This window comes from Rhincodon typus, chromosome 3 (assembly GCF_021869965.1).
Source record: "Rhincodon typus isolate 14 chromosome 3, sRhiTyp1.1, whole genome shotgun sequence".
NCBI lineage: Eukaryota > Metazoa > Chordata > Chondrichthyes > Orectolobiformes > Rhincodontidae > Rhincodon > Rhincodon typus.
Window position 1 is genome coordinate 28,000,724 of NC_063334.1, and position 25,712 is coordinate 28,026,435.

Below are 25,712 nucleotides of genomic sequence, written 5' to 3' on the forward strand. Positions count from 1 at the left end.
TACAGGAATTCAGAATCACTCTGTACAAAATAGATAGAGAAAAGCTACTGCCATTGGTATAAGTCAAGAACCAGCAGATACAGCAATAGGGTGCTTGGCAACACAATGAAAAGCTTTTATTAAGTAACAAATGGGTAGGATCCACAATGCACAACCTGAGATTGTGTGGTAGGGGCATGTTCAGTTATGGCTTTGAAAAGCGAATTAGATGAATGTCTGAAGAGAATTTGCAAGTTATGAAGAAAGGGCATGGAAGTGGGACTAGTTGGGTCACCCTTGCAGACAGTCGGTATGGATATGAGGAGCTGAATGGCTTCTGTCTGTGCTGTAGCCATACTATAAGTGTAAAAGATTTCCCCACAAGACTTTTAACATGTTTGGTATTTCTAAACTAGCATCCAACATTATTTACCTCGTCCCAGAGGGTAACTTGTCGATTATTCCATTTGGAATAGCCAGTGGATATCACCATCTTCAAATTGCCAAGGTACAGAACTTTATTGGTCTTGTGGGACTTGGAATTGGATTCCTGCAAAGTATAAGCATACCACTTGGTGAAGACAGCAAGAGCCAGACTTGAACTCAGAAGTGATAAAAGGTGCACTGAACTATCAGCACTTCACACTGAGTCACTCACATCTTAATGACTGGATAAAATATGTACAGCAAAACAAGTTTGGTGTGCACACATATATCACTCTTTTAATATTTAAAGAAGCAAGTAAGATAGCTGTAGCAAAAACTGCCAAGGTTGTAATGTGTGGTGGAGCAGGTACAAGCTAAATGATCTATTCCTGCTCCAATTCCTAACACTGTTCATAATATTGTACAGTAGGAGTTTGAAACTCATTTTTGTTTTCAAACCCTCATGACATTGTCTGTCCATATGCCTGCAATCTCAAGTTGCTCTATAATGCTCTAAAATCTCACTGTTTCTCCAATTTTGGCTCTTAAACAGAACAAAATACACACTCCCCACCTCCGGCACTTTTTAGGAGCAATTATCGAAGAGCATTCCGACACCAAGCCACATGAGGTGATGTTGCAACAGCTGACTGCAAGTTTGGTCAGAGAGCTAGGTTTTGTGGAATGTCTTAAAGAAAGCAGGACAGGTAGAGAGAAGAAGTGGGAATTCCAGAGGTTAGGGCTCAGGCAACTCAAGATATAGTCACCAATGTTGCAGTGATGAAAATGGGGATGGGCAAGAGGCCAGAATTGGGGAAGTTTGGAAATCTTGGAGGGTCATCAGCTGGAGGAGGATACATAGATTTTGAGGGGTTTGGGGTGGGGAGAGGGCGAACAGGAAAGAGAGGCAAGGTTGTGGAGGGACTGGAAAATAAAGTTCATATAAGATTGTGGGGATTACTGCAGCATCTTGACAGATTGCCTTGAAATCTCGGAGAATGAAAATACTAATCTTTTGAATGCTGCTGCATTAAGGATCAACATCTAAAAATTACAGAGATTTTATTCATTTTATTTAAAATCTGATGAGGCCACTGGAGGAGGTAACCTATGTGGCAAAACCTGTAGGTAGACTGCTGGACCTTGATGAAAATATCACATCACTATTTGAAAGAACTTGCTGGGTGCAAGTTAGCTACTGCATTCCAGCCTTTAAAAAAAAAGTGAGCACATTTCGAAATATGATTTCTTGGCTGTAAAGTGTTTGGTGACATCCTAAGTATGTGAGAGGTGCTACCTTTTCTTCTAATTGATAAGCTAGTTAGAACAATTCCTCATCACAAGCATTCTTGTTCTCTGTGTTTACCTGTAAAACCTTTCCTGTGTGACTATCAATGATTCGCATCTTCTTATCTTTGCAGGAAGTCACTATGCGACTGCCATTTGTGTTGAAAGACATGGCGAGAACAACATCTTTGTGGCAGTCCAAGATTTTCACTGGATTATGAATCACTTGCTCTCCCGAATTCAGGTTCCAAATCATAACCTGCAACAACAGAGAAATGTGATAAGAAATGTATTTAACAACCATCACCCCTTCTACTGAGTGTCAATAAGGGAGTTCAAATACATTAGTAGGATATTTGCAGCATAGAAAAATGGTCATTCATGCACATGGCTATACTAGTTCCTTGATCTTGAGAATGCACTGGCAGAGTCAAACCGGGAAACTATATGGCTACTGCTGTCATCACACAAATTCTCCCTCTACTGTCCAATCCATAAAACGTAGTACACATTCCCTGAAATGAGGGAGAGGGGGTGAGAGAGAGTGCGAGAGTGCGAGAGAGTGAGAGAGTGAGATATTGATATGAACAAGGAATAATCAAGTTAAGTTTGAAATGTCTAAATCATCAAGAAATAAAAACAGGACAGAAAATATGTTTGTGAATCAATCAAACTTTGATCTCTTCTTCATTTCAGGCTAACAGAGACTGGTAACTGGCAGAATTTCTTTTTTGAGGAGAAAAATCTCACCAAAAGTATGAACATTTGTAAATGACGGACAATAAAGGCCAGCAGGTCCACAGTCTGCCCTCCAAGTCTCATGACTATTCATGTTTCCAATTTAACAGCAGACATACTTTAGATCATTCCACTAAACTGAAAGAGGTCATTTGCCTGCCAAATGACAGCCACCAAAAACAAAAAAAAATTTAAGAAAATACTATCAATGGATTTAGATGTCGACAGAGATGATTGGGAGAGGCTAAACACTGAGCTACCAGGAATAAAGAGGATGTGAAAAGCAATGACAACACAGTGCAGGCATTTATCGGTATCTTAAAGGAACATTATTACAGTGCGATTGCCAGATAATTATCATACATAAAACTTAATTTACAATTTTTAAAGGGATTAGTTTTACACTTCCAGTTTGTGAATTACAGCCCAGATGAAATAACCGGAAATAACCTGAATTTGGTCTTTGGGGAAATGGTTTACTTACCCTGTAATCGTAACCAGCACTGAACAGAATATCCTTGGCTGTTGGATGCCACTCGATGAGTCCAACTCGCCTGGAGTGAGCCTGAAGTTCCAGCTTTGAGTTAATTATGTTTTTTAAGACTCCACATTTAGGAATTTCCCATACTCTAACCTGTCCAGAGGAGAAAAAAATTGAAAGGAATTCTATTAAAAAGTTGTAAAAAAGGAAAATCAGCCTTCAAGGGTTTTCTGGTTTACCCAACTGTGTCGCAGATTTTTAAAAAAAAAACAGGACGAAAGGGTCGCTGGCAAGACCAGCATTTGTTGACATTTCTAATCACTCTTGAACAGAGGGACACGCCAGGCCATTTCAGAGGCAATTAAGAATGCATCACATTGCTATGGGTCTGGAGTCACATGTAGGCCAGATTGGGGTAAGGGAAAAGGAAGGCACATTAGTGAACTGGTTGGATCTTTAAACATTAACGTTTCATTACATTAACAAGCTTTTGAACCTGACATATCTATCAAGTGAATTTAATTTCCTCCAGCCCGCACAGTAAGATATGGGTGTCCCCAGAGTTTTCATAGAATCCCTGTGGAATCAAGCCATTCGGCCCATCAAGCCCAGACCAACCGTCTGAACAGCATCCCACCCAGACCCATACCTCCTAGCCTATCCCTGTTAGCCCTGCATTTCCCTTGGCTAACCCACCTAGCCTGCATATCCCTGGACGATATGGGCAATTTAGCATGGCCATCCACCTAACCTGCACATCTTTGGACTGTGGGAAGAAGCCAGAACATCAGAAAAAACCCATGCAGACACGGGGAGAACATCCAAGCTCCACACAGTCATCCAAGGATGGAACTGAACCTGGGTCCCTGGCGCTGTGAGGTAGCAGTGCTAACCACTGAGCCACCGCACTGTCCAAACTGGGGACCTCTGGATTACTCGTCCAGCTAGCCAATGAACAACTAATAGTCATAGTTAGAGAGAGACCACTGATGCTTGCTGTGATTTGTGTACAAAGATGCCTAAAGTGCAGTAACTTTAGGCATCAGGCTGTTGTATCGTTACTCAAGTCACCATACAAGTTTTGGCGCCTTGTTGTAGCTTCATACAGCCAATGACATGGCATGTATTTGAGTGGTAGATATAAACTAAGCTCACTGCAGAAACTTGAGCATTGTACATTCTCTCTTGAGTACATTTTTAACACTATGACAAGTGTTAATTGCTCCCAAACAACCTCTGTGGCACTGAAAACCTAATTTTTGCAAGTACGGAGTCATGTTCTGTCACCTGTTCATTGTTTTTTTAGAATTTTCATTCGTCCTGTTTTCGTGCATCTGAATTTAATGTCAAATCACTCATTCTAATTTACACTTCCTTCTTAATCTATTAGTTCCTTCACTACTGCAAATCATGGCGGTGAAGTATACGTTTACTATCACTGACACAAAGACTCAGTCAGAGATTGAATTATGGTCTGCACTTTTCGTTATCTTAATCATTTTCAGCATTCTGTTCAGTGACTGGTTTCAGCTGATCTGGTTGTGCCGCCTATTATAATTTTATAAAGGATGGGTTTGGGCTCTTTTTCAGCTCCATGGTAACTGTATCTCACAGATCATCCATTATGCTTTATTAAGTAACAACTACGATTTTCGTCTGCCTATATGCAGATACAAAATATATTCTGTCTTGGAGAAACATGGGTAAATAAAGGCCAGCTACCACAGATCAGTAAAGGGTAAATAGTGCCCAGGATTGGGTAAAGTAGAATTTTATAGCTTACAGATTACATTATTTAATAAATTGTCAAATTTCATGAGCTGCCCAGCTCCAGATTTTGGAGGCCAGAGACAGAGCAGTGGAATTGACGGGTACAATTCTCCAGACCCACCACTTTAGGGATTGGAGGTAGGCACGAACTAAAATAATAGCCCTGGTCTGTCAGATCGCATTCCATCCCATATGCTGGTCACTTTTGCAGTGGCAGGATGGAAGAGGTTCCAGCCCATATTTGAAAAACATCTTTCTGAAGGTTGCACCTTTGAAACATAGAAACTTGGTAGATTTTTTTCCTAATCAACCTAATCAGAGATGTTATTGCACACCTCTGGAGCAGATGGAATTTGAAGCTGGGCCTCCTGGCTCAGAGCACTACCAATGCTCCACAAGAACACTTTCCAGCACGTACGCTTTTCCCAGAGGACGGAATTGACGTGGCTTGATTAATGGCCTAATTAAAGCCAATTAAAGGAAGTCAATGAGTATTTTATTAATAATCATTGGTGGAGCAATGAAAACTGGGGACGCACGAGAGGCTAGAATTGGAGGAATGCAGAGATCCGAGGGCAGAAATACAACATACGGAAGCAGGAAGAAACCCTTTAATCTAGTTTGCCATTCAACATCATGGTTGATCTTTCACCACAGTCACACTTGCCCACTTGATCCCCATATTCCCAACTCAAATAATCTAGAGGTTGTTGAGGTGCAGTGGTAATGTCTTCACTTCTGAACCAGGAGGCTTGGGTTCTGGTCGCACCATCTCCAGATGTGTAATAACATTGCTGAAAACAAGCTGATTAGAAAATATCTACTAATATAATATACTGAATGAATGAGCATTCACAGCTCTTTGGGGTGGACAGCGTCAAAGCTTCACAGTACTCTAAATGAAAAGATTTCTCTCTATCTCTGTCCAACCCATTATACTGAGACAAGACCCCTCGTTCCACATCCCAGCTGATGGAACATCCTGCCAGATCTACCCTGTCAAACCACTTAAAAGTACTTCAGTGAGATTATGTTTCATTCTTCTAACCTCCAGAGAATATGGGCCTAACCTACTCAAAGTCTCCTCTCAGAGCAATCTCCTTATCCCAGGAATCAGTGAGCCCTTGTTGCATTGCCTCAAGGTATATAGGTTAATCCTTAGGCAAGATGAACATAACTGTACACAGTACTACAAGTGTGGCCTCATCAAGATCGTTCATAATTGCAGTAAGTTTTTTCACTCTTACATACAAATTCCTTCATAATAAAGGTGAACAGGCCATCTGCCCATCTTCTAATGATGATCTCAGTGATTCACATTCGAGGACATTCAAAACACCTCTGAATACATTTCCCAGCCTGTTGCCTCTAATTGGCTTGTCTATTTTCCCACCAAAGTGGATAACTGCACATTATGTTCAAACTGCCACTTTCTTACATATTGTCATGAGCATGGATCATATTCTCAGAACACCCTTGGACCTATCAAACTTTTAACACGGATGTATTTTTTAAAAAGAGAACTAATGGAGCCTAAATGACTGCAGATGCAAATTCAATGGTTGTTTGAGGAGGAACTCTAGAATGTCGCACCTGGATAGAGTCAAGGAAATGCCAAACACAAAAATTAAAAAGGAACATACACTAAAACGCTGACTATTCACCTCTCTCTCAGTAAGACACCATTTCCTGCGACGTGTCTTTAATTTTATCCTTCTAGGGATACACCAAGAAATGGGTTAAAAGCAAGCTTCAAATCTGGTCTCTATGTGGTCATGCCCTTTGAGTGGTAGTGGCCTGATGTTCCTAGTGTGTTAAAGGGTGTGCTGTGAGGGTCACAGCTTGGCATAGCTATTAAACACCCCTGTACTGCATACAAGGAAAGGAAAAATACTTCATCTCACTCTGAGCAGAAAATGCCTAACCACTGTCAAAGAAAGAGCACAAAAGAATTTCAAAAACTGCAAAACTACAAATCACAAAAATCAACTGTCCAACTACCAATATCAATATTATCAGTGTTACAAACATGTGTAGAGTAATTGTGAATTAGAAGGCAGGAAGCTAGAATTTGTTTATAAAAAAAAAGCCAGTGCGTGGTCTGTAAGAGATAAAGTGTACTTCTAAATTTAGAGATTTATAGAGAAAATGGGTCTGTAATCAGCTGCAGATTACAGACAGTTCTAAAAATTGAAACATGTATTAATTGGCTATGTGACTGCAAACCTTGGGCTTGTTTTAATGTTTTGGGAATAAGCTGGAATCATCCAATTAATTTAAACCAAGCACTTAGCGATTGAATGCCAATTGAATTTAAATCTGATGGTTTTGAAAACCTTGGACTAATGCAATTATAAGAAAATTGATATTTGATCCAAGGTATATAAGGAGAGGCTTTTTGAAAATCAGGGTGAGAGTGAACCGCCATCTGAGAAATAAGCATCGGGCTCTGACAAGAAATCGCTAAGCTCTCTAAGAAAACATCATCTATCCATTAAAGGTACCACCACGGAACTTCTAGCTAAGAGTCCTCACAGAGGAAACATTCCTGATAATAGGATCAGCGAAAGAAAGGCATTTATTACGTGAGAACAACAGAAGAAAGGCGTTTATGACTGGAGAGATGGTAGAGAAAGCAAAGCATTCTGGAGACACATCTGTGCAGACTTTGACAGACTAAGTTTTAATTTATTTTTCCTTACAACTTGGGTTATATAAGTGGGACTTGTGTTTACTGGAATAGCATATCAGTAGAATTTTGTTCAGTTAGGGGATAGTTAGGAGTTAGGGAGGAATTCTTCAGTTTGTGAGTAGTCCTGTTAATTTGTTCACTGTTAATTTATTTATTTAAACCTGTTACTTGTTACTCATAAGTGAATATCAGAGATTTACTTACATTTACCCACCCCTTCTCCATAACAGTTTAACAGATTAGGTGAGGTGAGGCGAGCTTCTCGGAGAGTGTTTCGTGTTTAATTGTTAGAAAGGGTCCTCTGCTCACACCATAACAGACGGGGGCTTGTGTTTTGATTTAATTATCAAAGGGGTTTGACCTCCCCTTTCTAACACCAGTAACAACCATTGTAACAGTTACAATGATATTCCACCTACCCTTCATGAATGATTCTGAGACCGATTCTTCTTTTTGTCTTTTTTGGGGGCTCACTTCTTCGTCCTAATCTGTGCATGTGTGTTATTTCTTCCTCTGTTGTTAACTAACAAATGCAACCTTATATTAACTCAAGGAAGCCTGGTCAAATTGGTTTGCTTTAAAACATAAATTCCTTTACTCTGGGACAAAAGGTATCCACAAGTGAAGACATCCTTTTCAAAAGGATCTTGCTGCTACCACAAAGGGATAACTAAATAAAAATGGAGAGATATTACATTCCTCCTCCACTGGGAACTTCGTAACTTGGAGTATCCCGAGTTTGGAATTATGACAAATTAGGGAAACCTTTCCAGGATCTGGTCATAATACCATTCACTAAATCTGTCCCTTTGCAGCATCTTTGCATCCTCCTCAAAGTACACTGTCCTATTTAGCTTTGGGCTGCCAGAAGAGTTGAACATTGTACGTTTATCTCCTTGGCGGAGTTGATAATTAGAAATAGGCAAAGTTCAAGCACTGATCCTTGTGGTAGCCCACTATTTGCATACCAAGCTGAACATGACCCAATTGTTACTGTCGTTTTCTGTCTGTAACAAATCCTCAATCTGTGCTAATATCCTATTTCCATAAGCCCTACTTTTGTATAACTTTTTTTAAGCAGCTTTTCAAATGCTGTTTAGACGCACAAATAGACTTGATCCACTGTTTATCCACCCTGTCAACTACAGATCAAAAAGCTTTAATCAGATTCATTAAACATTACTTCCCCAAGACTGGAGCAGGTTACAGAGACAGATGGGGATGGAAGGCCATAAACATATTTAGAAACAAGATTGTGAATTTTAAAATGAGCCACTTGCAGAATAGGAGCCAGCAGAGATCAATGTGCATAGGGATGATGCATGAATGGGATTTGATGGGTACAGAGAGACTTTTGTGCATTGAAATTTATAAGGGCTGGTAAGTTGGCCCAGAGCCATTAGAATTGTCAGGTCTAGATGTAACAAAAGCATTGATCTGGATTTAAGCAAATGAGCTTGGCGGGTATAGAGCCTGGAGAAGTTATCTCAATGATCAGAGACTGTACAGCATCTCTGCTCTCATTCTCCCTCTAGCTCCTTCATCCTATACGTCAATCTTGTTGCCCATTCTTTTTGCCTTTGAGAATACATACAACATCCTGCATCTCACTGTGCATTTCACTTTAGTAAGACCTTGACATGGAACTTTATTGAAAAGCCTTCTGGGAGTCCAAGTAAACAAAATCAAAAATGGCTCCACTTTTGATTTTATTGGCTATCTTTCCCTGGCAGGCAGAAATAGAAGAAAGTGTGAAGAATTAGTGACTTACTGTGCTATCTTCAGAGCTAGAAGCAATGATGTAGTCATCAAATGGATTCCATTTGAGGTCCAGTACATTTCCTCTGTGACCACAGACTTTTGGCTGAAGTGGATCTATTTTTCCTGTCTATTAACAGAACAATATTAATGTTAGAAGATTTGCCATTCAAAACCCTGTAGAGCGACACAATAAATGCTTAAGACAAACCACCCTAACGAATTCAGGACAGATCATTACCTGGAAACATGCGCAAAAAGGAAGAAATAAATTGGTTGCGAATCATAACAGGAAACTTGAGAGCACTCAGCAGTATAAATTGGTAAAATGACTTGCTCACAACTTCCACAAATGAGACTCTAAAACGTTTTTATCTGAACAAACACAACTCAATATGGGGTCAGTGAAAGATCCTCTCGAATGTAGATTATACAGTTGAGCTCTCTTCCTGTTGATGCCAAACTACATAGTAATTAGGCAAGTCACATCTATTTCTGATGTTTACATCAGGGTCATTCAGACATTAACAGAAGATGAGTTGTTAAAGCATAAACACAACCCCAGATTAACATCAAAAGACTTGCATTTGTAAAGTGTCTTCCATAATCTCTCAACTTCCCAAAGCAGATTATAGCTGATGAATCACTTCTTAAAAAGTGTGGTCACTGTTACAATGTGGCAGCCAATGTATATGCTGCCATGTCCCGCAGGCAGCAATGAGAAAATGCTCAGACTATCAGTTTATGTTGTGTCTCATGTCTGCCTAAGGGCAAAGATGTGGCCTTCATTTCACATTTCTTCCAAAAGACATCAGTGAGAACACAACACTGCCTCAGTACTCCACTGGGAACTTCAGCGGAGATTTAGTGCTCATATCACTGCAGTGGGACTTGAAATCATGGCTTCCTGACTTAAAAGCAGGAGTGTGGTCATATAGTGACTAGAGGAGCCTTTGAATTTTGCTCATACTCTATCAGTCGACTGCTGTCCCTCTCACATCTTCTCGTGCTGATCCTACTAGAATTCCCTCATTATTGAGTCGGGCCTTCAGAGGCAGAGATTTCTCAGAGTGAAAATTCTAAAGATTATGTAGATCAAATCAGAATCCAAGTAAAAGTCTTCTTTAGCTGCAGGAGTTGGTCTCAGGCAAGGAAAAGGGAAACCCTTTTGTAGGCACCTGGGGCTGTCGGAGGTAGCCACCAAAAGTTCTCTCTCCATTTTTCACCCCCCTCCCACCCACCGCTCAAGAAGATGCTGCCTGTTACTTTGAATGTTTCCAGGACGGTTTTCATGTTAGATTCCCAGCATGCAAGGAATTCTACTTTTCTACCAGAGTTGAAGAAATTTTCCCAATCTCTTTTCCGCCTCACTCCATTCTGTAGGCACATTATGTCTACTTCCATATTGGCGGGAATTTCTATCAGTACAAATTTTTTTGACAGCAATTAATCGTCAGCAGAAAAATCTACAGATTTAACTCCCAGTAACTCCCAGATCTTGGATGTCCAACCACCAAAAAAAAGACCAATTTCACTCTCATCACCCCACACTCATGTCACATGGCATGTCAAAAATTTCAACAAATCTATTTAACCACAGACTGTGGAAGGAACATTCAGATCAATGTACATTAGCATTCATTGTAGTTGTGCTGATAATCAATCTTCTTGTACCTGCAACTCAAATGAGTAGAGACGAGAAAAAAGGAAGTGGAGAGCTGACCTGCTGGGTGTCCTTAAAATAGTGAAAGGGTTAATGATAAGATAGGTGTGAAGAAAGTTTTGATCTTCAACTGGAAACAAAAAGGTCATAAAAGATAAGATGCAGTGTTAAGTTCACACAGTGAATCCAGGTTTCTGTGGCTAAATGCACACACATGTTGTAGCCTGGAGCTTTAGATAGCAATGGTAGAGGCTCAAATGTTCTTCCCATCACATCACTGACCAGCAATCTGTCCCCCTCTTAGCGCCCACTCCTTGGTGTGCGTTGGAAGGATATACAGGCTTGGTCAGGTTATGAACACACCTTTCTTGGCCATCAGCTCCTGGAGCGGGATTTCAACCTGCAACGTCTGGCCCAGAGAGTGTCATGAGATCTCAATACACGCTAGTCACTAATAAACCTTGTCAAGACCAGCAGAGCTCAAGTGACTTTCTGTATTAGCACCTACTGAACCACCTGATGGCCTCAGGGAAAAAGCCCTCCTCAAAGACCATCAGCTGCTGATAACTAATGAAGCATTCACATTGACAAAGGACCTCAAATAGAAACCTAATTAACCCATCTGTAATGTCCAACCCAAGCTGGAGGAACAGCACCGCATTTAATCTTAGACAACTTACAGCCTCTGGACTCAACGCTGAGTTCAACACTTTCAGACCATGAACCCTGACCTCCATTACAATGTTCCATCAACCCACCCAATGTCTGTATTTTACTTCTCTTTTGCCATCAATGACAGCTGGCTTCTATTTTGCTGTTAACACCTAAACTGGATTTACGTCTTGTCACTCATCATGACTATTCCCTTTGCCTTTTGTTCAGTGACTCCTTTGACCTAGAATCTCCCTCACCTCGTCACATTCCCCCGATCTACCATTCTGTCCCACTTGCCACTCCCCAACTTTGTCCAAACATAAAACCCATTACTTTCCACCTCTCTTCAGTTTTGAAGATGTCACATTTGACTTCAACCGTTAACTCTGTTTCTCTGTCCACAGATGTTGCAGTATTTTCCAAGCACGTTGTTGTATTCTGTTTCTCTCGTATCTAGAGTATTTTGTCTATATTTCAATAATCTAATAATATTCAACAGATACTCCTATAACCAGACAGCAGCTGGGTAACTGAGATAAATAGGATAGATGCATTTAAGCAGAGGCTGGATAAACAGGAAGGATAAAGGAAATAGATGAAGGTGAGAGAAAGCTCCTGCAGACATTGATATGGATTAGTTGGGCTGAACGGGGGCAGAGGGTAGCAGTCTTCTTCTGGACTACTAATCACATTTGGTTTCACAAATAGCAAATATAATATAGAAGAGAGATCACCTGGGAAGTAATGGAGGACAAGTACCAAGCAATGGTTATTGGAACACCAGTGTTAAACAATTAGTGATTAATAAACACCTTTCGTTTTCAAGTCAAAAGGCTGAAATTCATACCTGGCCAATGGGAATGATGTAGAAAGCTCCACCTCCTGAACACTCAGTCACTACCGCGATGAACTTTGGATTCACAGAACAGAAATAGTTGTCTTGAACACTCTTGGTGATGGGGACCCCGTCGTAGCAATTCTCCTTTGTAGCAGGCTTGCCATACACGTGACGGAATTTTGATGTGCGATACTGAGGCCGCCATGACATCTGGAGGACAAGAGTAAACTTGCATCACTCAAACAGAATATCTACGATAATTTACATTAGATCACCCCTTCAGTGTTTTAAAAATGTCCCAGGATGCCTCACGGGGGCAATATCGGACAAAACATGGCTGCAGGCAGATTTACCAAGACACTTTACCAAGTGCTTGGTCAAAATGATTGACTTCAAGGAACATCTGAAGGAGGTAATACCTGAGAGGTTTAGGGTTGGAATACAAGAACGTGGGGCCAAGACAAGAAATTCCCAGACTGTGGATTGCAACTTCTCTGCCATTGGGGCACCATGCCCTGCGGCAGATAAGAAACAGAGATTCAGGAGAGACCAAACTAGCATTGACAACAAGGCCCTGGACATGTGCAAACATGACTTTGTTTTTGCCTTGGTCTGATGTGCAGTCTGAAGATGTGCAGGTTAAGTGGATCGGCCATGCTAAAATTTCTCCAATGCATCCAGGGATGTGTACATTAGGTGGATTAGCCATGGTAAATGTAGGGTAATGGGGATAGCCTGGGGAGTTGGGTCTGGGTAGGATGCTGTTTGTAGGGTTGGTGCAGACTCGATGAGCCGAGTGGCCTCATTTCAAACTGTTGGGATTTTATGATTCCACGGTGGGTGTATCTTAACGAGGTGAGCCCATCACTACCTCCCAAAGAACCTACAAAGTGGTCGGTGTCCAAGACTATTTTTCTACAAACATTTGCTCTTTTGAAAGTCATAAATCGTGATGTGCTTATACTGCTGCTGTTTTAACTCTTCCTGCTCCCTCCACACCAACTGCTCAACAACACCTTTGCCGCACCCCCCCCTCCCACCTCCAATTTTCAATGTGAGGTTACACCAAATTTCAAGCATTAGGGATCACAGCAGAACAGTGTTCAGGAAACACTGGCCTTGACAAATAGAAACATTGCCGCCAATTGTGAAGTAACAAAAACAGAAATAAAGGCAACTTACTTTCTGTATATTGCTAAATCCACACAGAGGAAACAAAGATGATGTGGGCCCATGTGTATGGTCAATGTCACTTACCTAGTGAACTTGCTTCAATAAAGTTTTGGGAGACAAAAGAAAATAGAAATCTGGCAAAACTTCTGCTTTCCAATCCAGAGACCTAAATTTGTGTATATTTTGTTAGCCTCCTACAATCTGTAAAACTTTTGTCTAGAACTCTTGTTTATTTGTCCCTAGGTTGAGGGAGTTCAAAACAAGGCAACATATTTTTAAGGTGAGAGGAGAAAGATTAAAAAAGGATATCGGGGGCAACATTTTTTAAACACAGAGAGTGGTTCATGTGTGGAATAAACTGCCAGAGAAAGTGGTGGATGCAGCTACCGTTACCACATTCAAAAGATATTTGGATAAGTTCATGGATAGGAAAGGTTTGGAGGGATATGGGCCAAATGCAGGCAAAGTGGACTAGTTTAGTTTGGGAACATGGTCAGTGTGGACTAGTTGGACCAAAGGGTCTATTTCCATGCTGTATGACTCTCTATGACTATGATCAGTGGTTACAAAGCAGTGGGGCCTTGTCCTCCCACAGTCCAAAGATGTGCAGGTTCAGTGGATTGGCCATGCTAAATTGCCCTGTAGTGCCCAAGGATGTGCAGGCTAGGTAGGCTAGCCATGGGAAATGTGGGGTTAAGGGAATAGAATGGAGGGTTAGGTCTGGGTGGAATGCTCTATAGATGGCCAGCGCAGACTTGATGGGCCGAATGGCCTCTGTCTGTACAGGATTCTCTGATTCTAACTTGTACTTTGGCCAGACATTGGGATCCTTTTGGAGGAAATTAGAGTAGAAATTATGTTAATATCAGCACTAATGCATTACAAATATTGTAATTCTGCTGGAGAAATAGCAGAAAACTGTTACTTCTAAACAGGACTAAGCTTGGCCAGATACAAAACTCCAATCATGACCTAATGTGCAGCTCCCCAGAGGCAAACTGTTTGTCACTCTCTACCACCTAGAGTTTTAGAAGTGGTTAATAATCATTACCTGTTGAGTTTATGTTTTCTGCAAATTTCAACCTTGACATGGATATAATTTCATCATAAGGCTTTAGCAGTCAAGTATAGCACATTATACACAACAGTTGTGTACTTGTAGGGCAAGCATGCTTGTTCTTCATTGAACCCAGTGGTATAAGTATTTGGTACAATGAAGCAAGTAACAATTTAGGCAATGGAATGCTGGCCTTTTTTCAAAGGGAATGGAATATTAAAGTAGGGAGGTTATGCTAAATTATACAAGGCACTAGTAAGACCACGAGTGGAATACTGTGCCCAGTGTTGAGCTCCTTTCCTGTGGAAAGATACACTTGAGTTGGAGGCAATCCAGACGTTCATTAGGATGATACCAGGAATGGGACCACAGTCTTCTGAGGAGAGGTTGAGTACATTGTCCTAAACTCCAGCGAGGACAGGTCCAATGAGAAGTCCCCAAGTAATTTTGTATGTTTCAACATACTATTGAATCATACAAAATTACTTGGGGACTTAACAGGATAGATACGGAAAAGCTGTTTCTCCTTGTGGAAGAGTCTAGGACTAGAGGGCATAATCTCAGAATAGAGAGCTGTTGAGGCATGAAGTCTATTCAAGGCCAAGATGGTCAGAATTTAACCAGCAAGGGAATCAAAGGTTATGGGGTAAATGCAGGAAAGTGGAGCTGAGAATTAAAGATCAGCCATCATTTCATGGAATAGCACAGTGGACTCGGGGGCTGAATGGTCTACTTCTGTGACTCTTATATTCTTAAGATGGTTGGGGAGAATAACTAAACCTCCAAAATTTGTAAATTCAAAGACCTTTTTCTGGAGCAAGACAGAGAAGGGGATGATAACTAGTAATCCTTGACAAATGTTCTATGGATGTGCTTTCATATCCCATCATGCAAAGTGTTGAAATTTGAATCCAATCAAAATCTGGAACGAAAAGCTAAGCTGATGGTGATCATCTAACCACTGCTGAGTGTTGTAAAACCAAATGTGGTTCACTAGGAAGGAAACTGCTATCTGGCGTACACGTGACTCCAGACGCACAGCAACGCACTTGACTCTCAACTATCCTATGGGCAATCAGGGTTGAGCAGTAATGTCCATGAAAAAACAAACAAACAATGTGTAACAATAATTATGTAAGAGAAAAGACTGTGGGTAAGATGTTCTACACGGGTTTGAAAGGGTTAGTGCTTGAATGATTACAGTAAATACCACCTACTGGGGAAACATGGCTAAAGCAAAGGAGATTGTGGGAGACAGACCTGGGAATAATATGCTCCTAACAGTCTCTATCAGTCATATTCATGTAGCATGTAAAAAGCTGCAGTGATGCAATTAATTTCATACTATTTACTTCAACTAGGCTCTTATTAGACCAGAAAGGTGGATATCTGAATCTACATGACACCACTTTTGAACTGGCCCACAACAATTTGTACACAGCAAGCTGCAAGAAACAGCAACATGATGTGGGCAGATTATCTGTTCTTGGTGATGTTGGTTGAGGGATAAATGCTGGTCAGGACACCAGGGAGAGCACCTACCCTTGTTCTTGTTCAAATTATCGTATTGGGGTCTTTTACATGCATTGCTCCACAGTCTCAACTGTCCCTATCTCCATACAACCCTCCAAAGATCACTGCACTCCTCCATTTCTGGCCTCATGCACATCCCAATTCTCATCTCTCCAATATTGGCAATCATGCCAAAGCTATTTCAGCCCTAAACTCTGGACTTTCCCTTTTGAAATCTTTGCCTTCACTATCTCCTTCTCCTTCTTTGAGACTCTCCTCAAAGCTTACATCATTGATCAAACTTTTGACCACATGACTTAATATCTCTTCCGCAGCTCAGTGTTTAATTTGGTTTGATAATCAGTTAGGTGAAATGCCTTGGGGATATTTTGCTATATTAAAGGCACAACTTAAATGCAGTTGTTGTTAGAAGAAGATATGGACGCAAAAAAAAAGCTTCTGTACCCTCGTGGAATGTGCTTGAGCCTAAGTTACAAGTCACCCCCGAGCATGAGTTCTTTGCTGTCCACTTTGAAATGACGTGATAGAACTGAGCAAATAAAAAATACATTCATTATAAAAAAGGATTTGGCCTCAGGACGAAACTTTCTGGCAAATCTCCTATTGTTCAGGAATGGTAAACAGTTCAGAGCCTTGTGCTGGTCTTATCACACACAGCAACACAATGATGCCTTCTGATGGGACTGGCATCATTCCACTGCTTACCACAGAAATGTCGGCCAAGTGCTTCTCCAGAAATAATGACTTTTTAAAAAGAGGTAACATAAGAAATTGTCTTAACTGGAAGTCACAGGGATCCACGTCGAGAAAGAGCACAAAAAGGAAAAAAGGTGAAAAATGGGGAAAAGAAAAGAGAGAAGAGAAATAATGACAGAGAGAAACACAATGGGACAGAAAGAGAAAAAGAAAACAGCAAACACAGGAGGAGAAGCAGAGACAGAGAGATGATGGGGAGATGACAAGGTGGGGGGTAGGGTTAGCAGCAGAGCGGCAGAGGGAGAAGCAGCAGGAGGGAGAGGCGGGGAACAGAGAGAGACAGAGAGAGAGAGAGACAGAGAGAGAGTGTGAGAGAGAAAGAAAGAGACAGAGACAGAGACAGACAGAGATGATACAGCAAATATCACAAGCTCAGACCTCTCAATGCACTTTACAGACAAAGTATCTTTTTAAAAGTGTAGTCACTTCTGTTGAAAACAGGCAACCCATAAGCATACAGCAAGATCCCACAAAAAGCAATGTGACAATGACCTGATTTAATCTGCTTTAGATATTTTTTGAGGAAGAACAATACCAGGACAGGACACAAGAGATATTGCCCCTGTTCTATATTAAGATAGGTATTGATGTTGAAATAACTGAAATGACAGTCTCTGAACTTCAAAAGCACTTGAATGGCATTAAAGCACTTTAAACTGGTAAAAAGTATGACACAAATATATAAGATGACCTGCTTGCATCCCTCAGAGCCATGTACTAACAGACACATGCATGCCCTTAAGTACAAAATTACGCTGTTGCATTAGGTTTAAGCTCACCCTGTATGAAAGTGGTTTCGACCCCATTGGGTATAATCCAGTTATGTAAATAGCAAACTCTAAAAGAAGGTAAATCTAATTGCTCCAAACTGGCACTCTGTTCTGTCTTTGAACGCTGACAATATTTCTGCCTTAGTTCAGAGTGCTTCATGAACCATTGGCCCATTCTACACAATACATAAAGCAAAATCGACATTTATCAACATTATCAAACGGTAGAAGTGATTCTCTAAACAAATGCTGCAACAATGTTCCAAACTGAGTTAGCATGCCAGAGTATGTGAAAGAAAAACAGTGAGAGAGATAGATTAGGCACATTTCTATAAAACACAGACTTAATGCAATGGCACACTGACCTTACGAAATACTGGTACTTGACTTGTAATTCACTTGGGGGACGTGGGCCAGCATTTATTGCCTGTCCCCGAGCTGCCCTCGAGAAGGTGGTGGGGAGCTGCCTTCCAAAAGCATTGCAGACAATGTGCTGTAGGTAAATACACAGTGCTATCAGGAAGAGAATTCCACGATTTTGACCCATGACAGTGAAGGAATGGCTACATATTGCCAAGCCAGGATGATGAGTCACTCAGAAAGGAACCTGCAGGTGTGGTGGTGTTCCCATGTATCTGCTGCCCTTGTCCTTCTGGGTGGTAGAGGTCGTGGAGGTCGTGGGTGTGGAAGATGCCATCGAAGCATCTTCAGTGAATTTCTGCCCTGCATTTTGTAGATGGTACACACTGCTGCTGCTGAGCACCAATGGTAGAAAAAGAGTGGATGCTTACAGATGTAGTGCCAATCAAGCAGGCTGCATTATCCTGGACGGTGTCAAGCTTTTTGAATGTTGTTGGAGCTGCACTCATCCAGGTAAGCGCAGAGTACTCCATCTCACTCCTGACTTGTGCCTTATTGATGATGGACAGGCTTTGGGGAGTCAGGAGGTGAGTTACTTGCTGCAGGACCTGCTCATGTAGCCATTGTTTATGTGGGTTAAGCACAAATGCCTAAGAATTATAAACTGCTTCCTTCTAAAGCTAAAAAGTTTGCTTTATTCTGTTGCTTTCGTACATCATGACATACCTCTCTACTTTTGTGCATTGTTATAAAAACTCATGTTAAGAATATCATTCTCCAGTTCACGACACAAATTATCCTCTTCACTTTTGTTTTGACTTACAGCCGTCCTATAAATACTTCAGTCAACAGCAAGCTCCAAAGTCAGTCAAGTAGCTTTTCTTTTGAAAGGTCATCACTGTTGCAATGCAGGAAATGTACTCACCAACAGCCATACCACAAAGTCCCGCAAATAACATTATAGGGTACCAGGTAAGTGTGTTTTTGTGCTACACGGTTTCTAGTGCTCGTGCCTAAATAAAGGAAGAATTTGCATTCATGTAGTGCCTTTCATAACCTCTGAATATGCAAAAACATTTTACAGCCACTGAGGTACCTTTAGGAGTGTTGAAATGCAGGAAACGAGGCAGCCGGTTTACGTACAGCAAGATCTTACAAACAGCACTGAAGTGGCCAGATGATCTACTTTTAATGATACAGCATAAGTATTAGTCAAGATATGCAGGAGAACTTCCCTATGCTCTTTGAACAGTGCATCCGTCAGGTAAATGGAGCTACAGGACAAAAATCTTAAAAATCAATCCAATAACCATGAACATAATGATGACAATTTTTCAGAAAAACAATTTTTCTTAAAGGAATCTGCAGTAACTGTTCAACATGGGAAGCTGAATCATTCAATTGAGTGAAAAGTGACAGTTCTCATCAGCTTCAAGGTTAATGTTGTTTCTGAATTTTGCATTGAGCTGGAGTCTCGGTCCGACCCATCCATGCCGACTGTAAATCCAAACTAAACAACTCCCACCTGCCTGCGCTTAGCCCATATCCCTCCAAACCTTTCCTATTCATCTCCTTGGATGTCTTTTAAACATTGCAACTGTGCTTGCATCCACCACCACCTCTGGGCATTCCTTCCACACAAACACTGTGTAACAAGTTGCCCCTCGTGTCTTTTTTAAATCTTTCTCCATAACACCAGCTGAATTGTCTGCATACTCGTTACTGAATGTCACAACATCAGGGAAATCATGCAGCACATTGCAGGGAAAGAAAAATAAACTGTAGCCCTCCACTGCTTCAGTGTTTCACTGGCTAGGCTAGCATTTATTGCCCACTCCTTGAGGTGGTGGTAATGAGTCACCCCCTTGATCTTCTGCAGTCCACATGGTGATGTTATTCCTGGAGTACTATTAGCTAGACTGTTTCAAGATTTTGACCCAATGACAGTGAAGGAATGGTGACATTTTTAAGTCAGAATGGTGTGTGGCTTGAAGGGGAACTGACAGGTGTTGGTGCTCCCATTATTCTGCTGCCTTTGTCCTTCCTGGTGGCGGAGGCCTTTGCTTTAGATGGTGTAGCAAACGATTCTTTATAAATTGCTGTAACACACCTTGCCAATGGTGTACACTCACACCACAGTGTGGCAGTTGCTGGGAGAGGGGAAGACTGATTACTGAAGGTTTGATGATACAAATCAAGTGGCTGCTTTGTCTTGGATGATGCTGAGATTAAAGTATCAGCCTGTGTTTTATTAAAGCTGGAACCTTCTAAATTTTTCGCAACAAAATGTTATTAGTTGTCAGATGATCATTTGGTATTTAAGTATGTCACTTGATCAGTTTAGTTTTTAAGAACCAGAAGGAGGTGATACAAAACAAAGAATGTGGTATCTGTATCAAAATTGCATTAAATGCATCAAGGAAAGGTATCACCGATGATGATCTAGCTAAACTGTCAAATTAAAATTTCTCCTTTTAGCCTTGAGATGTAATGTGTGCTTCAAACACATTAAGTTTAGTTATCACATATTACATCTAATCAACTCTTACTTGTTGTTTGTAACACTTTAAGTACCACCTCTCGGTTTTGCAAGTGCATCTCACCTGTTCGTAACAAGATGATTTTTAGTAAAGAAATAACTGGACAGAAAAACAGAAACTTTTCAAACATTTAAGGCCACGTTTTAAAGCTCTCAGGGACTCAGCATGGTTTCACACTTAATGCTTTCTGGCAATCCCGTACCATATGACACAAGCCATTATGAATGAGCAGAGGAAGATCTCCCACAACATAAACGCAAGATTCGTGGTACCATAATCGCAAGGGACAAGCAGAACCCAGCTAACAATGTGATTCCCCAATAAAGCAAAGTTTTGGTAATAGGCCATCACAAGAGGAAAATTCCAAGTATTGATCAAAAACAACTTGCACTTATACAACACCTTGAACATCATCACAAGGGTCTTCACAGAACACCTGTGCAAAATTTGACTCTTAAGTACATTAGTTGATATTAGGTCAAATCATCAAAAGCTTGCTCAGAGAGGTAAGTTACATAATAAGGAGAGGCATGAGGTGAGAGAGACTTAATGCATTCTTTTCCTTGCTTCCCAATTTTTGCCCTGTCTCTGTACAACCTGTTACATCGGCTAAAATATTCAAGTTCCAAGGAAGAAGTAGTTCACAGGTGAGTTCAGTTTCTCCCTGTCTGCAGAGACCTGTTGAGCAGTCTCTGTTTAAATAACAAATTGGATGGGATAGCCAATTATTTGTACATGTTTGAATTGGCACCATTGCTAATGACGAGACCCACAAGCACTCTCACGAAGGAAATGCTGCAAGGAAGGAGGTAGTTTCATTCAAAGACAGATTAAACTGGGAGTAGGGCAAAATGTATTCCTTTTTGGGACCAGGACTCAAAAAACAATGCTAATTGTCCAAATTTATAATTAGAAGATATGTCAAATTAATCAGATCAAATAGAATGAACACTAAGAAGGATGTCGGTACTGCAAGATAAAGGTGATTTTTGTTTTACAAATTATCCTGCTGATCATTGGAGATCGGAACATAAGATTCCACGTCAAGACAGTGAGAGAGAGCGTAAGAGTGTGTCTGCGTGAGAGCGTGTCTCTCTGAGTGTGCCTAAGTGTGTGTTGGAGGAGGGTGGTAGTGGGAAACCTTCTAAAAATGTTTAAAAACACAAAACACAAGCTCCACTTCTCCAGAGAAGCAGTGCAAAAACACAAACTGTGAAACCAGTGAAGCGAAATAGTTACCCTTGCTGCTTTAGTGACCAAGAGTCACTTCTTTAAAAAGAAAACAAAATTCCAGATGAAATATTCAGCAAAGGTGCAGCTCCTTTTACATTGTGTTCACATCCATTGCTAATGCTTCTTTTGCTACACAATCCATTCAACAAAGCAGAGCAGCTCAGGCAAAGCAGACAGATTGGATCACACAAGTGTGAAACCTGGTCTGTGCTTACAATTGGATGGAGCTCTGAATTCTCATCATTCAGGTGAACAAAGTCATTGTGCATTTTAGACTGAACTCTAATTTGCCTGAAGGGGAATATGTGCTCAGTCTACCTCTCCTTCCTTCCTTCTTAGGCACTCCCTTGGATTCAAGGATGACTGATATCATGCTCTACTTTGCTAGGTTCCCAGATGGCTGATAGCTCCAGGATCTGCAGACTCAGGCACACACAAGACAGGTGGCACTTGAAGTTTTAGGCAGGTGAGACTTTGCCTGATTGAAGATAGGAGTGAGAGATGGCTATTCAACACCTCAAGCTTGGTCTGCCATTCAATATGATCATGGCTGATCATCAAGCTCAAGACCCTAATCCTGTCCTCCCCAAAACTGCCTTGGTCCCTTTATCCACTAGAGTTATATCTACCTTATTGTTGAAAACACAATGTTTTGGCCTCAATCACTTTTTGCGATAATGAATTCTACAGGCTCGCCACTGTCTGGTGAAGAAATTTCTCCTTATCTCAGTTGTAAAAGGTTTATCCTTTATCCTTTAACTATGAGTCCTGTTTCTGGACTCCCCCACCCTCAGGAACAGATTCCAGCATCTAGCATGTCTAGTCCTGTTAGAATTTTATAGGTTCCCATGAGATTCCCCCACCCATTATTCAAAATTCCAGTCAATAGAAAGACATTTCCAAGGTTTGTTCCACCTGTTTGTGCACTCCTGATGAAGTCTTGAGATGTGTTCAAGGCCTTCCCAATTTAACCCTGTCCATTTTGGCCAGTCACAAGCTAGCGACGGACATGAACAGACTGGGATGTGCTTGATTTCTTCAGGGATGTTTTGTGAACGCACACGCTCCCTAACTACTTTAATGGCCTCGATCCCATTGTGCTATTGAAGTGTGGTTAAGAAATCTGCTGAGGAAAGGAAAACATCAACTTACATAAGAAACATCTTACTGCAGCTTCTTCTTGCCACAAAGCTCCAAGGTAGAGCAAGATCATGTGACATTGCTTGTTGTCCTGTGATGTAAACTGTCACTTTAACATATCCCACAGCCACATTTAACCCCTTACACTATGGTAACCAGTTCATAGATTCCCTATAGTGTGGAAGCAGACCAATCATCCCGCTGAGTCCCTCCCATCCCACCAAAATGCATCTCACTCCCCTACCCTATCCTTGTAGCCCATGGCTAATCCATCTAGCCTACAAATCCTCCATTTCTGAAGAAGAGTCTAGGCCCAAAACGTCAGCCTTTCTGCTCCTCTGATGCTGCTTGGCCTGCTGTGTTCATCCAGCTCTACACCTTGTTATCTCAGACTCTCCAGCATCTGCAGTTCCTACTATCCCTAAAATTATTGAACTTGATATTGAGTCCTGAAGGCTGCAGGGTCTCCAACTGAAAATGAGATGCAGTTCTTTGAAACAGGGATATTGGCCAAGGAAATTTGTGGTGTGTTGAAGTGGCAGGCAGCTGGAAGCTCGGGGGTCATTTTTGCCTACAGATAGCAAACTAGTTACCCTCAGTTCTATGGAAGGGGCTGGGACCAGAAATGTTAACTCTGCTTTCTCTCCAGGGACGCTGCCAGATCTGTTGAGTTTCTCCAGTAATTTTGTTTCAGATTTCCAACATCCACAGATCTGTTTTGTTCCTCCCTGGTATTGTCCATCTTGGCCAGACCCAAAAGGAGGTCCTCTGATCTGTCTGCCCGTGGCCAATGATCAAGAGCATGGGGCTGACGTGCAAACAAATCTTGGTGAGCTACCTCCTGCAAATAGTGCAGCATGGGGTGTAACCCCCACATATGCAGCCTATACATGGAACATGGAGTCCTCAAGGCTGCAGAAATTCTAGGCAACCTGGGAGACCACACACCTACTTAACCAATGGTTGGTAGCTTACTGCTTCCATTGTCAAATCACTTAATACCATTTAACTTTTCAAATGTTTGTTCTTTGCATTGATTTTTGCGGCATGTTTGTGTTCGGTGCACTGCTGTTGAAATCTTGTGCTAACTGACTTGGCACAGAATTTATATCTTTGGTAGAATAAGATGGATAAATTTTGAGCATTAAGGGATACGGGGATTGCACAGCAAGGTGAAGTAGAGGTAAAAGATCAGCCATGATCTTTTTGAGCAGGCTCTGAAAGGCTGAATGGCCTTTTCCTTCTTTATCTCATACTCTCATATCTTGACTCGGGCAATTAGAAACCTGGATCCCTGAAGTAAACTTGATAGCTGTAAGGTTTTTTTTAAAGTGGTAATGAGCTCTTGATTAGTGCCGAAGCTGATACTTACTGTATCAGCATCAAGATTCTGGGAGTCCTCAATACCAGGTATTTTAGAGAATGGTGGCTAAGTGGTTAGCACTGCTGTCTCTCAGTGCCAGGGACCCAGGTTGGATTCCAGCCTCGGGCAACTGTCTATGTAGAGTTTGCACATTCTCCCTGTGTCTGCGTGGATTTCCTCTGTGTGCTCTGGTTTCCTCCCACAGTTCCATGATATGCAGTTTAGATGGATTGGCCATAGTAAATTGCCCATAGTGTCCAGAGATTGGTAGGCTAGATGGATTAGCCATGGGCTACAAGGATAGGGTAGGGGAGTGAGATGCTCTTTGGTGGGATGGGTGGAACTCAGCGGGATGATTGGTCTGCTTCCACACTATAGGGAATCTATGAACTGGTTACCATAGTGTAAGGGATTAAATGTGGCTGTGGGATATGTTAAAGTGACAGTGTACATCACAGGACAACAAGCAATGTCACATGATCTTGCTCTACCTTGGAGCTTTGTGGCAAGAAGAAGCTGCAGTAAATCATTTCTGAAGAAGGATCTCGGCCCAAAACGTCAGCCTTCCTACTCCTCTGATGCTGCTTGGCCTGCTGTGTTCATCCAGCTCTACACCTTGTTATCTCAATAATTTTAGGGCCTGAGCACCTTCTTCCATGCCCTTTAGCACATCCCAGGCCTTGACATCACATGGGCTGCTACCACAATTAACCCACTGTCAGCGACTGTCCCCTTTAGCATCTATTCATTCTCCCAGACTGACTATTGCCCATTCCTTTGTCCAGCTAACTAGTGTCCCCTCTCTGGGCTATCGTTTACTCCTCCACCCCCTACTCAGCATTACACCAACTTTTTCCTAGCTACGATCAATTCGGAAGAAGGGTCACTGGACCGGAAACATGAACTTTGCTTTCTCTCCACAGGTGCAACCAGACCTGCTGAGTTTCTCCATCACTGCCTGTTTTTGTTGGTGTTGGACATCAATATGTTCAGTCAGCATGCCATGGAGAGGATCATTAAACCCAACTGTCCACCTCTCTTTTGTGGTTACATCATTTCCATGGCAAGGAAGATGCCCATTGGTATGCTTGAGGTCTCCAATGACTGATAGGTGCCATGGGACTGGTGTAACATTAGCCTAGGGAATGATATTATAATTTAATTTCATAAGTTTCATTGAACTGTTTTTTCTTTATACAGTGCATCAATAAGGGCTAGTTCAAGTTAATTTGCTAATTATTTAATTTGTTAATTCGATCACCCTGGCCTACACGTGACTCAGATCCACAGCAACGTGGTTGGCTCTCTACTGCTCTCTGGGCAATTAGGGATTGACAATAAGTGCTGGTCCAGGCAGTGATGTCCATATCTCATGAATGAATTTTTAAAAACCCCAAAAGCGTACAAATGAAAGTTGCTCATGTTGGAAGCTGCAGAAACAGATTAGCCTTGTTTCAGAGATAGTAGGAACTGCAGATGCTGGAGAATCTGAGATACCCAG

The 25,712-nt window shown here is 41.5% G+C and overlaps 1 protein-coding gene across 4 annotated transcripts in view; it reads right to left on the bottom strand.

Annotated features, from left to right (window-relative positions):
* The window catches only part of LOC109913887 (coronin-2A-like), a 144,348-nt gene that overhangs the window by 23,819 nt on the left and 94,817 nt on the right, over positions 1–25,712 (bottom strand). For all 4 annotated transcript variants that reach the window (XM_048594621.1, XM_048594633.1, XM_048594627.1 and 1 more), the window contains 5 exons: positions 12,296–12,496; positions 9,145–9,261; positions 2,915–3,064; positions 1,772–1,951; positions 413–529 (listed from right to left, as the gene is read on the bottom strand). In XM_048594621.1, the coding sequence (XP_048450578.1) occupies positions 413–529; positions 1,772–1,951; positions 2,915–3,064; positions 9,145–9,261; positions 12,296–12,496 (765 nt within the window). The remainder of the gene's footprint in view (positions 1–412; positions 530–1,771; positions 1,952–2,914; positions 3,065–9,144; positions 9,262–12,295; positions 12,497–25,712) is intronic.